Below are 14,264 nucleotides of genomic sequence, written 5' to 3'. Positions count from 1 at the left end.
ATCAGTTTATTGCATTAGTCTGATACGTAACTATTTTAAATTCTCAACAAAGTAGCTGCCTTGTAGTTATGTAACAAAACAATCATTGGTTCCTTTAAAGATTACAGTTTTTCTGTTTTGCTCTGACGCTATTTATTTTCATTAAGTATTTTTAATGTTAATGAACTAGTCTTAATGAATATTAATTTGATACTTAATACTTCATTAAATTCTTTGATTCAAATCAGATATATTGGATTGCCAATATACACATATGCACTGCTGTAATAGTGCTGCACATGTCAAAAATGTGATGATCCATTAAATAAATTAGTAAGGGACTTTATAATTTTTTTGTATTTTTTTTTTAGTTTTGCAAATATAATTAAAGGGAGTCGTCCTTAACATAAAATACAATCATTATTTTTCTTAAACAAAAATATTAGCTTTTAGAAAAAATGAACAAAAGCTGGTTACATTTGTGTCCATTTTTGACCTCTGCAGCTGCTAACAATGAGAACGAATCCAGATGCAGCCACTCAGAATAGGAGGTTCCAGTTCACGCAGAACCAGAAGAAGGAGGACTCTAAGACCTCAGCCTCTGTGGCCAGTGTCAACCAGGCCAGCACATCCCGACTGGACAGCCTGCAGGCTAACAACCATCAACTCAGGATGCGAATAACGGAGGTGACTCTCCCATCATTACTGTAGACAACTAATTCAGAGAATTAGCATCATGGGAACTGTGACCCTCATTCTTAATTACACAATAGACACCTCTTAATACATAGGGCTAACATGCTGTATATTAGCATTCAGACAGATTTTACTGTGTGTGAATTTAATGTATTTTCATAATTTAATATTTTACTTTTTTGCCTAAAGGAAACACGTCTATACGCAGATTAGAAATTAATTATTTAGGCTACCATTTTACATTTAACCATTGCTGAATTATGCCTACATTTTGTTTTGGGGTGCTATTTTTTATGAATTGGATGAATTGGGTGTCTCCTAAATTGTAAATAATTAAAATGTACAAACAGAGAACACTGATGTACAACAGAATGTCCAGTGGGGGAAAAAGATTATTTGTGAGAGTTCAATTAACACTGTTAGTGTTCAATTAACACTGGACATTTTACTGTGGGTGTTGTTTGTAATAAGATTTTGAATTCCCCACAATCTACAAGCACCTACGGGAATTAAATTACATTCCTGACTGTTCTTTGCTTAGTTTAGTAATGCTTTTCAAAGTGTGCCATTTAACAAGTTACTATTCCTGTTTTATTCTGCTCTAATAGCTCCATAAAGCATTTATATATTTGTAGTAAGAATTAATATCACATGTTGCTCCTGACCTTGAAATAATGTGTAAAGGATTCTGAATATTGAATTTTGAATAGTTAATTATTAAAAGTTATATTAATAAAACTTTAATTCATTATATTCATGAAGTTTAATAAATTAAATTTTAAAATATTTTAAATAAATTATTAAATTATAATTATTATTATAATTTTTATTATTATTATAATACCCATACAGTTTCATTGGCTTTAGCAGTTATAAGTCATTTAATTAGGTAATCTACAGTTTTTCAAACAGTTTGTCTGCATCATCGATTGGACATGCTCAGAACTGAAAACTCTGTAAATGTAACATGAGGCTGCACAAACCTGTCAGCAGAATATTCAGCAGAGTATTCTGAAAAAAAAATGGATCATGTGTGAAACCTCAGCTGGATAATCGGGCCTGGTAGAACAATCGTTTATCACACTGTTCTATGTCCAGCTTGACAAAGAGCTGGAGGAGGTGACAATGCAGCTTCAGGACACACCTGAGAAGACCCCCTACGTCAGTCAGAGCCCGTACCAGGACACAAACAGCACCCCCAGCATACGCAACGTCAGAGACAGCAAAGGTACAGGAAGCCATCAGTCACTGTTTACACACCCCTAGCCTCACCGCCTGAGCCCCGCCTCTGTCGCCACAGTGACGCAGCACGAGTGGCAGGTCATCAATCCTCTGCTTGGTCCTGCTGACTCCCATCTGGTAACACCATTGGCTGCCTGCGTTCCTGGGCTTCTCCACAGACATTCTCATTGCTGAACAGATATTCAGCTCCATGTGCTTAATGTTGTGAATTCTGTGTCTGCCAGTGATGAAGGTGAAAGTGTTCTATGTGGTAGTACATCTGCTCACGAAGTGGCTTGGCAGCAGACAGGACATTCACAGCTAGCACACGTGGGCAGTCAGCAGTGGAAGCTAGGGTAAATTGAGGGTATTCTAAGGGTACATTTGCACAAAGCAGGCTTTTTATGTGGTCTCACATTTGGTAAATGATTGAATGGAACAAGACAGCATGCTGTACAAGAATATAAGAAAACTTGGAACAGCTCCCATGTGAATCATGCAGGCAGTTGAAAGGCAAAACTCAAAGTTGCAGCATTTTGGTAAATTATGGTAAATGCTGGAGCCCTTCTAGCTACTAAGCTAATTCTGTAGCCTCAGAAATCCTGTATTTCAGAGTGCACCTTTCAATATGCCACAATGTCAGTTACAGGCCTTTTTTCACAAAGGAACAAATTCTGAATATCAAACCGGTATTCATCTTCAAATTCCATTCATGACACAAGCCCTATTTTAAAAGTGGCTTTTTCCTTCTTGGTTTTTTTGGCTGCATTTAGGGAATGCAGAGACATTATTTTTATGAGTAATGACAGTCCCTCGTTCATTAGTCCTGATTGACATGTGAAGACAGCAGTGGTGGGGCACAGAGTGCCTTTGTGTTTGTAGCTGCAAGCTCTTGTCAGATTGCGTCAGTTTCAGTCGCGTTTCTGAAACACAGCCCCGTCACATCAGGCCTCAGTGTTTGCAATGAACCTCAGAGCCCTGGAGCCCCGGGGTGCAAACGATTACCACGGCGATGAAGAGAGAGAGGGGGACGGCCGGGGAAATGCCGTCCCGGATAACCTGCGTGGCGTCTCCAAACCGGCACCGCCGCCGTCCAGGGACCGTTCTCCCGCTTAATCAAACATTCATCGTCTCTCGGCATTGTTTGGGGACCCCTCCATCAGTCTCACACATGAAGACTGCGCGCGGAATGCTCACGGAAGAGGGGAATTAATTGGCAGCGGTGATCTCGGCTGGGGACCGGAGCTCGCTCCGGAGCCGCCTGCTGCGTCCCCCCGCCTGGAGAAGGCCGCCGAGCAAAGTGCTTCCTTTAATTATTTACACACCCAAACACGTGCGCACATACCCACGTGAGTGCGCACACTCGGGTGTGCACGCACGTGAACGCACACCCACATTCGCAGCTCACGTACTGAAGTTCCCCCTGGGAAAAATACATTTATTCTATTCTATTCTTTTCTTAACACACAAACACCTACAGGTATGTGCTCATACATGTTCACACATGTATAAAATAAAATGTATAGTTAGTTAACAAAGAGATATTTCAGTGTTAAATGTGCCAAAGTGGGAAGGTGTTAAACAGACGACACAGTGTATCCACTGTAGCAGAAGTAAAACTGGCTTCACTTCAACAGTCCTAGTCCATGTCAGAAGGCATACAGGCTTTAAACTTTACTGATTGTGTTGACCCTGATAAAATTTTAGTTTCTACCATTATTTTAGCGCAAGAAATAATTTTCTCTGTTGGCTAGCGGGTTGAAGGAGATGGATAAATTAATCAAATTTGGCAGTAATGAGTCAGAAATAACTAACCCGTACAGTACATTACATCAGCAAGAAAAATGGTTAAATAATGTCAAGATCTTGAAGCTTTAGCTTATTTAAATCTAATAGGCATTAAGGGTGAACCATTTTTCCTTCTGGAAATAACATTTTTGACCTACAAGTGAATATTTTAGCATATTTTTATAGGGCCATAATGTAGAGCAAGATATTATAATCTTCAAACCATGTCAATTTGACAGCAGAGGGGATTTCTGGGATCTGGGATCTGTAGCAGCATAATATGAAATTCAGAGCAGAGAAGAAGTGGAGCAGGTGCTTTAATGGAAACAAACACAAACATTCGCTTTCTGTTGGCTTCAATATATGTACAGAGTATTCAAACTTTTTATTCTCAGAGTGCAGTTATAAGAAAGCTTTATATATTGTGCCTGAAGAAAGCGCTTCTGCGATTCACTGTTTTACCTGTGTCTCGTGTCTTTGCAGAAGAAGACAGATCAATGTTGAAAAATCACCATGAACAGAAGTGGGGCTCAGTGGACCCCTCCAGGACAAACAGGGGACCCCTGGAAGACATTAACTCACCTGAGCAGTAAGTGGCATCATATTGTACAGTCACAGTTCACCAGTTACAGCACTCTCATCTGGCCATATCGCTCACGTTTTCTCGCTGAAATACACATATGAATCCCTTGATTATTGTGTATCAACTCTCTAGAACATTCCTCCCAAATGGTTATGGTCTCCTGTGCTATACACAGGACACAATGGTTTCTTTTTCAACACCGCCTTTACCACATTTGCCAAATTTATGTGAAATTCGGCATTGTGGAGTGATTGAATTTAGCCCTCAACCATTCATTTTCTCTCTCTGAATCCAAAAAATGATGATGATGATCACATCAATTACTTGATACTGGCTTGTTAGTGCAGTGTCATAAAACACTTTTGTACGGACAGGCCAGCTTCCCAAGAGTAATTTTCATTTAGTTGGTCCCTGGTTCTGATTGGTCATGTCAGAGAAACATAATACAATTCCCAAATTCATGTAAATGAAGACGACAGAATATACAGGATCATCCAGAGGTATTCATGCAGCATGAATATTTGATCAGAATGGAGATCCACAGTATGAAATTTGTTGGCAGGCTAGGAGAACAAGCTGGAGGTCCCTGCAGCGCATATTCGCTCATTAATATTCACTCATAAAGAATACACGGGGAATGAGTGAGGGAACTCTCATCAGCCCAGTGCATTTAGCATAAAATAAAATAAAAAAAATAAAGAATCGAACATTATGGTGGTTTTGGTTTATGTATATTACTTTCATTCATGCTCTGGAGAAAGTGCTTTGTATTTGCACATTTACTGCACATATTTCATTTCTGTCTTTTTAAAAAGCTGTACTTTTCTAATGCACCTGTACTTAATTGCATGCATTTTACAGTAAATGGTGAACTCTCAGAGGTGTTGGTGTTTGTTTTCCTCAACCTAAGATACGAGGTATAAACAATGCTAACGAGCACAGTTTTAATTTCCAAACAGCTCCGAGGAGAATAAAGTCAAATGAGGCGAAAGCAAGACACACACTTTAATAGCTCCCCAAAGCGGCCCGCATGGACTACCGGAAGAGCGGAAAATGAGAGCGTGTAGTTGCCAGGGAAGAGTGTGCAATTCATCAGCGGAATAATGGTGGGACTTTCGATGCAGAGGGTGTGCAGGTCATGAATCACTGTGTTTTTCTGAAGGAAATGTGGCCGCAAGTGTCTCCGGTCCTTTAAAATACAGTCGCAAGATAGCACGCATGCACATTTGTTAGTAATTGCCCAATTAAGTCTTATAATATAATATAATATAATAGGCCTGACGTATTATTATTATCATTATTATATTTGAATTTTAGCGTGAGCTTTGACACAAGAAGATTGTCACAATAAAATGTAAGGACATCTGGCAAGCAAAAGCACAAAAGCAATAGAGTGCATAATAATAATAAAAATAATAATAATAATACTTCCTGCTTCATACTATCACATTGAAGATTTAGGACCCAGGTGCAGAGACAAATATGGAAGGCAGAGCTAAGTAAAATAAAGAAGCGGTTCACTTGGGAACACCGAACTCGGCAAACAAAAACAATAAAAAGGAGGACTTAAGATAACACTCGGGATAAAACTAGACACTGAGGGTCAACTGCAGTGTGCTTACCTCAGGTTTAAACTCTTAGACCACAGAACTACATTACAACTGGAACAGCTCGTCCTTATTTCACATATTTGGATAGCTGTTCCTGTTGTAATGCGGCTGTGTGGTCTAGACAAAGCACACTGCAGTTGAACCAGAGTGGCTATCATCTGGTGGTAACGTGCAACAAAAACAACAAGACCAAATGAAGACAGGGGGAAAACAAGGAACTTAAATACAAAGGGAAACAGGTGCAAACAATAACCAATACAACTCAGCTGAGACAGATCAAATGAAAGTGAGATACTAAGACTGGGGAAAAGGAATCTGCTATCCCTGCCGTCTCTTGCCCATGAAGGAGAACTCTGCCTGGGCAAGAGAGGTGAATTGTCAGATCTGCATAGCAGATATAACAAAACTTCAACACTCCAAAATTTCAGCACACAACCAAATGCATAATAAAGAGACTAATTTAACTCCATACATGTGCACCTTGCACCAACAAAACAGGGCTCAGAATGCTAATTTCTCATATTTCAACTACACATTCATTCATCTGATGCTTATGACATTTATTACCTGATTAACTTACAGTTCTTGAAAAAAACATGAGCTGTGATATATTTTCTGCTGGTTATTCACAATGCAAACAGAGCGTGGCCGCTGAGAAACAGGTAATAATGCAGGGCATGATGTGGTCATTACCAATACCATTTCCTTTGTCATCCACAGCATACAGCGGAGACTGTCCTTGCAGCTGCCAATTTTACACCATGCTTACCTCCCGTCGATAGGGGGGGTGGATGCCAGCTGTTCCAGCCCCACTGTCAGCCCTCTTGGTAGCCCCCGCCATAGACGGGCACCCTTGTCCTATGGAGTGATGGTCTCAGGCCTGTGAGGACAACAAAACAGAACCTGCCTGAATTTCGTTTTTTGTGGTATTTGCTTTGTTTTTTAAAGTCAGACTGATGTAGTCAGCGATGGGGGTGGGGCACAGAAAAAGGAATGACCCCTACTCCGCTCTCACCATGTACAGAGAGGCTCTCAGCCCCAGAACACATCCATTAGGAGGGGCTGGCAAACCCTGCCCTCCCCAACCTCCTAAACTACTGGAGAGGGGGCCTGTGGGGTGCCTTTCTTGGCCTGCAGCCTTATCGACTTCAAAGAGTTTTCCCCTTCTTTTTTTGAATACTTCACCATGTGCGAACCTGTCAAAATACAAGATTATTTTACTGACAATGCCTGGATTATGTTATGGATGGGAGGGACAATTTCAGACCTGCTAGACTGTATTATTAATAAAGGCACCCGTGTAAAGGAAATAACCGTGGCAGATATTTAAATAACATACTTTTGGTCTTCAGAGTAAACTCTGAGTACAAAGTGACAGTTTGGGGGACAAGGGGCTGAATACGTCATGTTTGCAAGCATGAATGTGAGCGTGTGATGTAACAACGAGAGCTTGTGTGACGTTGGTCTGAATTTCAGTTGCTCCATTAGTGTTATGTGCAGGCTCATGGCATGGGTGATGGCACACCAACAAAAAACAGTTCTTTAAACAATATGCACAACTGTTTTTCGTACATTTACAAAAATTATTCTCATAAAACAGGTGACAAATTATTACCATAGAGGTTTCATGACAGCTAAATCAGTACAAGTTTACAGCTTCAACAACACATCGGCTTCAGTGGAGGTCAGGAGACATCTCTGGACACATCACTTGAAATTGAATTCCTTCATGAAAATGAGGTTACATCAGTGAATATTAGTGAGTTCACTGCCACTTATTGATTTACGTTTATCACACCCAGACCCAAAAGACTCTAGATGTTTGTAGAGTGATATGGTTTGTGGTTGTCATGTGACCCAGGGGCACAAGCTAAGCTAATCAATGAATCTCAATCCCTTTCATGAGAATACTACTGTACTATGCATGCAAATAAAAACCCTGTACACAAAGGCCGGATTTAGCACACTTCAAATGCTTGTTTTTTTATCTGAGCGACTCACAAACTGTATTAGATAAAAGTTCAAAACAGAAATGGAATACGGTGTGGAAATATGCCTCTGTTGAACCTTTTAACCAACATGAATTATTTTCTAATATTTGTTATAGTGTGTGATGGTGTTTACACTTCACAGATCATTTAAATATTGCCAAGTCATCTGCAAGAGAGGGAAGCAAGGTTTTGCACCCATTACCTTGAGTGGCAAGTAAGATTGCTGACTGTACCTTTCTTAATTACAGTATAATAAAATAAGCTGCACTGGCTGCATGCACCACATACAGCTATCCTCTGATAAAGCTCACAAACCAGACTATTATCCTTCACTTTTCAATGCACAATCATTATTTCTGCATATCTTTCACCATTAGTGTTTTGGTGCTTGTTTAAGGAAGGATTCATCATATCAATATAGGGTTTATTCAGTGTGCTGAAAGTCTGGCCAGTTACCTTATCAAGCTACAGTGATTCTCATTGGTGCCTATTGTCCGACCAAATATCATCTTGTCCATTTAAAGTAGCAGGATTTTTTTTTTTTAAATATCAGGTGATAAAAACAATGTTCCTGAAGCAAAGAGTTATGTGTTTCCACATTGAGTAGCCTGTTAAAGTGTAGATAGTGCTAGACACCAGAGGAGTGAATCAGATATCAGACCCCCCAGCCTCAGTGAAGGTTATGGGTTCTCTCACATTTTTATAGGTGACAGGTTCTTTTGCTGTCACACTTTCCTACATTTTCAGCCATCAAACACAAAAGTCACAGAAACTTTTTACCGTTAATCTGCCTCTTCTGTTCAAGAGGTCATCAAGCAATGTGAATTCTCTCTGTACTTTAATATCAGTCACAGTATTTTGTGCTGTGTCTCTGTGTATGAGTGTGTTTGTGTGTGTGCGTGTGCATGTGTGTGTGCGTGTGTGTGTTAGAATGTTAGGAGAAATGTAGATTGCAGTTCCTTGCATGTCTGAGTTTTCCTTTGGGGTGTCTCTAATTCTGTTGTTTATAAAATTAAACATGAGCATTATTTGCCCTTCAGTATTTTTATTTTTTATTTTTTACTTCAGTCACAACATTAATTCATGGGCAACACAATATCAAACTAGCCAAGACAGAGTTTTGAACACACAGCCCTGTGTGTTCACAGTCCAGTGTCCCAATCACAGATATATCAGTATTGATGCATGCATTTCCCAAGCATTTGAGAACATAATTAAACCCTCCTATTTTGGTAAATGTGACATGCCGATGCTTTAATGTATTTTTATGAAGGTTTTTATTATTTTATTTTTTTTATTTGTTTCTTTGTTGGGGGGGGCAGAGGTGTTTATTGTTTATGAATAAAATGTCCTCTCTGAAATGTCTTCTCTAAAACAAAACAGTGTTAGTTCAAGGGCTTGTGAGTACTCAGATATGTCATTTTCTGATTTGCTACATCTAGCCAGGGATTTTTATCTTTTTAACAAAATGTTTAGTGAATTAAAAGAAAAGCATTGTTTCAATAAACCTGGAGCACATGTCTAGATATCACCATCTAGGTGGCATTGTGGGGAACTAGGTTTAATATAATGGCTCCTGCACCCTGACTGGTACTTGCAACTCATTCTTATATACAGTATCTGTATCTATGTATTGTATAGTAGCGCTAGCAATGAAGAGTTGTATAACTATAAATATTAAGAAGAATCACAAAACATTTGTAAACTCCATTAAAGTCCAGTTTACCACTGTGTCCTAATTTTGAGTCACAATGTAATGGACTGCCTTTAATTTTCACATTATTGTTAAATAAAATTTTAAAAATGTAAAAACACACCTTTCACAGTTATCATCTTTGGAATTTAAGTACAACCCCTTGCCATCATGTTTCTCAATGTTTATTTGGATTTACCAAATGTTATAACAATATTAGTTTTGAAAACTAGCCACAGCATTTCATATTTCTGGAAAAAATCTATATATTAAGTTACTTTGGCACTTTTTGCTCATAGCAGCATCCATTCATCATTCAGATCTCATATTCATGTGACCAAAAAATAAATGAGCTCAAGTGTATGATAAGTGTAAAAATATTTGACCTCATGCGATAACCTATAGATTCATTTTTGTTTTTAGGTGACCTGTTATCAAAACATGGGCACACAAATAATGTGAAGACCAATATGTCTGTATGTTTTCTTTTGAAATGTCTATGTGAGACACAATGTTACAGCCTTTAGGCCTGTGCTCAGTCAAACCAGTATTTGAATACTCTACTTATGATCTTCGAACTATTTCACACAATTCTCATCATTGTATGTCAAGTATAATTTAGAGAGTTGTTTCCACAACTGACTCCTTTTACCCCCACATCTCTGAAAAAAATATATTAAAAAATATATACATTAATATATACATTTTAATATTCTGTAATCTGCCCAGATATTTCTACAGGCTATTTGTTTTAACTTTAAAAAAAAAGTATTTTAAAGTGGTCTGTGGCTGTTACAGTTTTCAAACATCTCTTTAGAAATGGACTCCACCCTGGCTCCTAAGTTGGAACACATGATCACAAACGAGCTAATAGCAGCTAAGCTATTTAACCTACTCAGCAGAATAATGTTATATTAAACCATGTGATGCACACACAAATTTACACAAAAAGCATTCCACATCATAATTCTTTTAAAATAATTTGCTTGTTATTATTACTAGCATGTCTTGTATGTAGTGCTATTATTACTAGCATTTCTTATATGTACTGCTATTATTTGTAGCATTCTTCATATGTACTGCTATTTTAACTTATATGTCTTATGAAGAAATATACTAGTATGAGGTTTGGTGTCCCACACAACTTATTTGAATATCCAATGCACAAAAGAGCTCTTTCAGTAATAAAACTGCATTGTTTAGATTCCATTAATGTAGCATATCATTGCATCACATTACATTACTTTGAACAAACCGAGATGAAACCGTTGTACGCTCTGAAGACAGTCTCTGTGACAGATGACTGTGTGACTAGAGCCTGTAAGTGGGAGGTGTTTATTTATTCAAAGGATATTTTCTGTGATGCACCTGCCAAAAGCGTCTCAGCTGTGCAAATTTTATCATCATTAGCCAAATACTTAAAATGTGTATTTTCCATTATTTTTCTTACAACATTCTCCAGATAATAGTCCATTCTCCTCAGTCAATCTGTGAAGATTTTGGGTGTGCACTACAGAATATTAACTGCTCAGGGACCCACGGAACAGCACAATTAGGAAGAATTTAAAATATGTTTCCCTCCATGTTTAGTTTGCCATTTAATCCATACTGCAGCTCCTTCACTCACTGAAACTGCAGAGGGAATCATTTAGGCATTGTAGAGACAGCTTATATCACTCTGTTCCTTCCATAGCTTTATTTCTTTTGCAATTTATTTAGCTTTTGTGTTGGCAGACCCTCATATCCAGAAAAATCCATCAGGATAGAACATATTAGACGCTTTCCCACAGTCTGAAGTCATCAGAGCTCATTACAAGCCTGAATTATAGCCCACTTAACATTTCTTAACATGGCGTTGTGGGTTTGCTCGTAAGGCTAGACAGGGCTGTAAGACTCTATCCTGGTTGTTGTTCTCTTGCCAAAATGGAGAGCAAAGGAATTATGTGTCATATATACCCTCAAAAATAAAAACTTAACATGCAGTTCAATGCTGATTTTTTAAATCAGAAAGCAACAAGTACATTACGTATATTTAATCGGGTGGCGAGTGCACTGTATATGTTATAAGGTTGAATATATACCTAGCTACAGTAGGTAAGTAGCAAACTAAACTTGATTTCTCATCTGCATAGCTTCCCAATAATTTTTTGATCTGAGTATTTGTCTGAATGTCTGTCACAAAGTTTTCTTCTAAATGCCAGTAGGGGTCAGGATACTTAACTGTTGTCACTCTTTTTACTGAAGGAGAGGTCAGCAAAATAACACCTCAACACCTCTTTCAGCTTTCATTGCACCTGCTTTCAGTTTAACAATGGGTAGAACATTACCAAGGTCATGACATTTCGGTGAACTTCACTGGCTAAACTGCTATTTATATTTATTTTAACATTCTGACGCACACACAAACACATACGCACACATACACACTATCAACATCAAAGTCTGAGGTCTGGGCTTAATTGCACCTAAAACCGATGTTTCTGACCTTCTTGTTTGTACCTCCTGGAGTTCAGTGAACTTATTTAATGGTGTGCATTAATCAGGACAGAGGCCCTATGTGAGGAAGGTCAACCACATTCTCTGATTAACTATGGAAAAATCTCACTCAGCCTTTTTGAAATGTGTTCCAGTCTTAATGAGATTAAGATGATGTGCTCCCAGTGCTTTAAGTCATTCAAAACATGATTCTAAAAGGGAAAGAGAGAGATACAGTTGACTTGAAGCACTGAATTGTTTTTATTAACAAGGGATTAACAACAAGGATTATGGGATTTTTTAATAATGTATTGTGGGTCCATCAAAGCTCATTTAAAAGAACTCAAAGTGAAATTACCTATTAAATGGAGCAATAAAGTATTTGCATTTCACAAAAACAAGTGAAATCTAAGGCCCATGAAGAATTTAATTGATTGCATAGGGCAATGTTACACCACAAAAATCACCACTCACTGTTTATACCACTCACTGACTACACAGTGCAGTGCCACATCTTCAAAATAGCATCGCTGATTTCTTTAGATCAGCGTTACACCACACAATTACTATAAAATAAAATAAGTACTGCAACCAATTATATTAAGGAATGGTGTACCACCAAACTACAAAGAAAGGTGTTGAATCACCAAAGGTATGCAATTACAAAAAGTAATTTACATTAAAAACATACTGTTAGCCCAAATTGCTGCAAGTCAAGCAGTAAATGTCAATAATTACCTTAATTAATTAAGAGAGTTTTTCCTTATTTAAACCAAGAAAGCTAATGGTCAGTTCAGCTGAAACTAACAAATCCAAAGCACAGTGGAGGGTTGACATTTCAAACACTGCTATGGAACTGCTTTGTGCCCTGTATATATTACAGTTCCCTTGTGAATATTTTTAAGCTGTTCAGTCAGTAGAAATAAAGTGTAAAATTGCAGGTAATTCACGTGGCTTGTTCATTAGTTTTATTTTATTTTTTATTTGTTTTGTTTGTTTGTTTTTTCATGAAGAATACACTAAGGGATTGGTTTACTACGACCATTAGCACGTGCAAGCACAGCCAAAGCCAATAACACAATAAATGAATGGTGCAAAACAAATACCATGACTAATCGTGGTAGCCCTACACATAAAAGCAACGTTTGTCGTGGGAGAAATACGGGTTTGCCCAACGTCATTTAAACAGAGGAATGCCTAAACGAAGCAAGGCCTAGAGGTTGTCTGGGGACACTGCATTGATTTTCCTACAGTAGGCGACATATGCAGGCCCTCGGAGTAAGACTATTTCCTTTATAGAGTCGGGCAGCTGGGAACCATGCTTTTCTCAGGTTCCACCGTTCAGTTAAATTTAGCTAGGCGTTAGCAAATGTTCCGCGATCCGCTTCAGAGATCCCAATTGTCGGAGGAGCAGGGTCTCTTGCTCCGCTTGTCCCCCAAAAACACAACACAGGCCTAAGAGATCAACAAACGCGCCACCACTGGAGGAACGTCCAGGGGACATTTGATCAGGGTACTGTGAAATGTTGCCACAACAGGATTTTTCCCGCATTACATTTTTTAAATCCTTCATTTATAGCCCACAAACGATCGTCAATCTTCCCCCGCTCCCGAATTATTATTTTAAATATGTAACACAGTTAATCATGTTGACATCCAGGTGTTCACCAGTGTGATTCAAGGGAAAAAAGGAAAAACCTGACGTCTATTATAAAACCTATTGTGTGGTAAACTTCATAAAACGATCAGCCTTACGAAATTCGAGTGAATCCAACACAGTCGATGCTCTTCGTGAACCTCAGCGAACGTGAAATTCTAAGCAGCAATTATGTTTTCATCCTTACATGCAGGATAAGTTGGCACATTGTTCCGGACGGCATTCTTACTGGTACACAGTACCACCTGCAGGAATAAAACATTATTGCAACTATTATTAAGATCGATTAATTCAATTTTAGGCAGAACAGTTATATATACACCTATGTTTTGAATCTAGTTTTTTATAACAATGGGCAACGCAAGGGCCTTTAAGGTTAGATGATTCGGACAGAAATGCATATACCTATATGCAGAACACATACTAAAGATGTTTGATCATTTGTAGATTCCTGGAACTTGTTTGTCAGTAGAAAAGTTAGGTAACGGTTATAAAGTCAGACTGTTGCAATTTTTTTTGTCTCTGAAGCCATGTTATTTGACTATGATCAGTTAGCTTTCAACTTTAGTAA

The 14,264-nt window shown here is 38.3% G+C and overlaps 1 protein-coding gene across 1 annotated transcript in view; it reads left to right on the top strand.

The window, feature by feature from the left end:
• Positions 1 to 9,682, top strand: part of LOC118236128 (gamma-aminobutyric acid type B receptor subunit 2-like) — a 99,276-nt gene extending 89,594 nt beyond the window's left edge. The window contains exons 16-19 of the mRNA XM_035434258.1: positions 484 to 666; positions 1,774 to 1,903; positions 4,168 to 4,273; positions 6,598 to 9,682. Coding sequence (XP_035290149.1) covers positions 484 to 666; positions 1,774 to 1,903; positions 4,168 to 4,273; positions 6,598 to 6,763 — 585 coding nt within the window. The 3' untranslated portion in view covers positions 6,764 to 9,682. The remainder of the gene's footprint in view (positions 1 to 483; positions 667 to 1,773; positions 1,904 to 4,167; positions 4,274 to 6,597) is intronic.
• The last annotated feature ends 4,582 nt before the right edge of the window (positions 9,683 to 14,264 follow it).

This window comes from Anguilla anguilla, chromosome 1 (assembly GCF_013347855.1).
Source record: "Anguilla anguilla isolate fAngAng1 chromosome 1, fAngAng1.pri, whole genome shotgun sequence".
Classification (NCBI taxonomy): Eukaryota; Metazoa; Chordata; class Actinopteri; order Anguilliformes; family Anguillidae; genus Anguilla; species Anguilla anguilla.
This window is presented reverse-complemented; position numbering and strand designations above follow the sequence as displayed.